Source organism: Myotis davidii, unplaced genomic scaffold, assembly GCF_000327345.1.
Source record: "Myotis davidii unplaced genomic scaffold, ASM32734v1 scaffold609, whole genome shotgun sequence".
Lineage (NCBI taxonomy): Eukaryota > Metazoa > Chordata > Mammalia > Chiroptera > Vespertilionidae > Myotis > Myotis davidii.
The window spans coordinates 725,262-726,293 of NW_006300164.1; the positions used below are offsets into that span (position 1 = coordinate 725,262).

The 1,032-nt window shown below is 67.5% G+C and overlaps 1 protein-coding gene across 1 annotated transcript in view; it reads left to right on the forward strand.

Annotated features, from left to right (window-relative positions):
* The window catches only part of UAP1L1 (UDP-N-acetylglucosamine pyrophosphorylase 1 like 1), a 4,079-nt gene that overhangs the window by 2,607 nt on the left and 440 nt on the right, over positions 1 to 1,032 (forward strand). The window contains 2 exon segments of the mRNA XM_015572342.1: positions 351 to 523; positions 964 to 1,026. Coding sequence (XP_015427828.1) covers positions 351 to 523; positions 964 to 1,026 — 236 coding nt within the window.

A 1,032-nucleotide genomic window follows, 5' to 3' on the forward strand; every position in this document is an offset into this window, starting at 1 on the left:
CCCCGAGCTGGTGGCCCCGGGGAAGGTCTGCTGGGGCCCGGGGAAGGGGGGAGCGTGCAGCCTCACCTGGCTCGCTCGTGAGCTTGGAAACCAGGACCCAGGCCGGGCATTCAGAAAGCGCAAGGGAGGTCGCTTTTTAGGGCCAGGAAAGGAAAGAACATTCCATCTCGATTTCTTCGGTCGCCCACAGCCAGCACCTGAATGAAGCTGGGGTTCCAGGCTCTGGGAGGGATGCCGCGGGGAGGGGATTGGGCCCCAGCCCAAATCGGGGCCTGTCACTCGGGCGGGGGCAGCGTGCTCAGGGCTCTGGGTGTCCTGGCGGAGAGATGACCGAGAAAAGGACTGTGGGGAGCTGGGCGTGTGGTGGTCAGCCTGCTGGGCCACACAGGACGGGGCGGCTCCCCTGGGCGGGGGCGGGGCGCACCCCGAGCAGATGCTGACCAGTGGCCCCCTCAGCCTGCCCAGCGGTGGAGAGCCCCCGGCCGTCTGTGAGATCTCGCCGTTGGTGTCCTACTCTGGAGAGGTGAGCGCCGCTTGGTGTCTGGGCTCTTGTGGGGTCGGGCCTGCCTGGTCAGGGCAGGAAGACGGTCGGGGAGAGGTGAGTCCGTGGGCGGAAAACTGCAGCTCTGCCTCCTTTCACGGGGGCTGGGGGATGGGGTGGGGTGTCAGTGGGTCCTTAGGTTGCAGAGGACCTTCCTGGACGTGAGATGGGGGTGGGGTGGAGCCTCGAGGTCCTGGGGGGTGGGGAGAAGAGCCGGGCGGCGGCCTCAGGGAGGTGTGCCGGCCATTCCCCATTCTCCTCGGGGTGAGTTCTGGCCCGCGCCTGCTGGGAGGGCTCCTGCTGCCTGCGGTCCTGAGGTGACACCTGACCCTGTTCCTGGAAGCCCCTCTCCAGCTCCAGGCAGAATTGGGGCCTTGGGACCCCTCCTGGGGCCAAGAGGTGGACACCTGGCTTCTTTCCAGGGTCTGGAGGTGCACCTGCGAGGCCGGGAGTTCCAGTCCCCACTCCTCCTGGATGAGACCCGCGTCAGG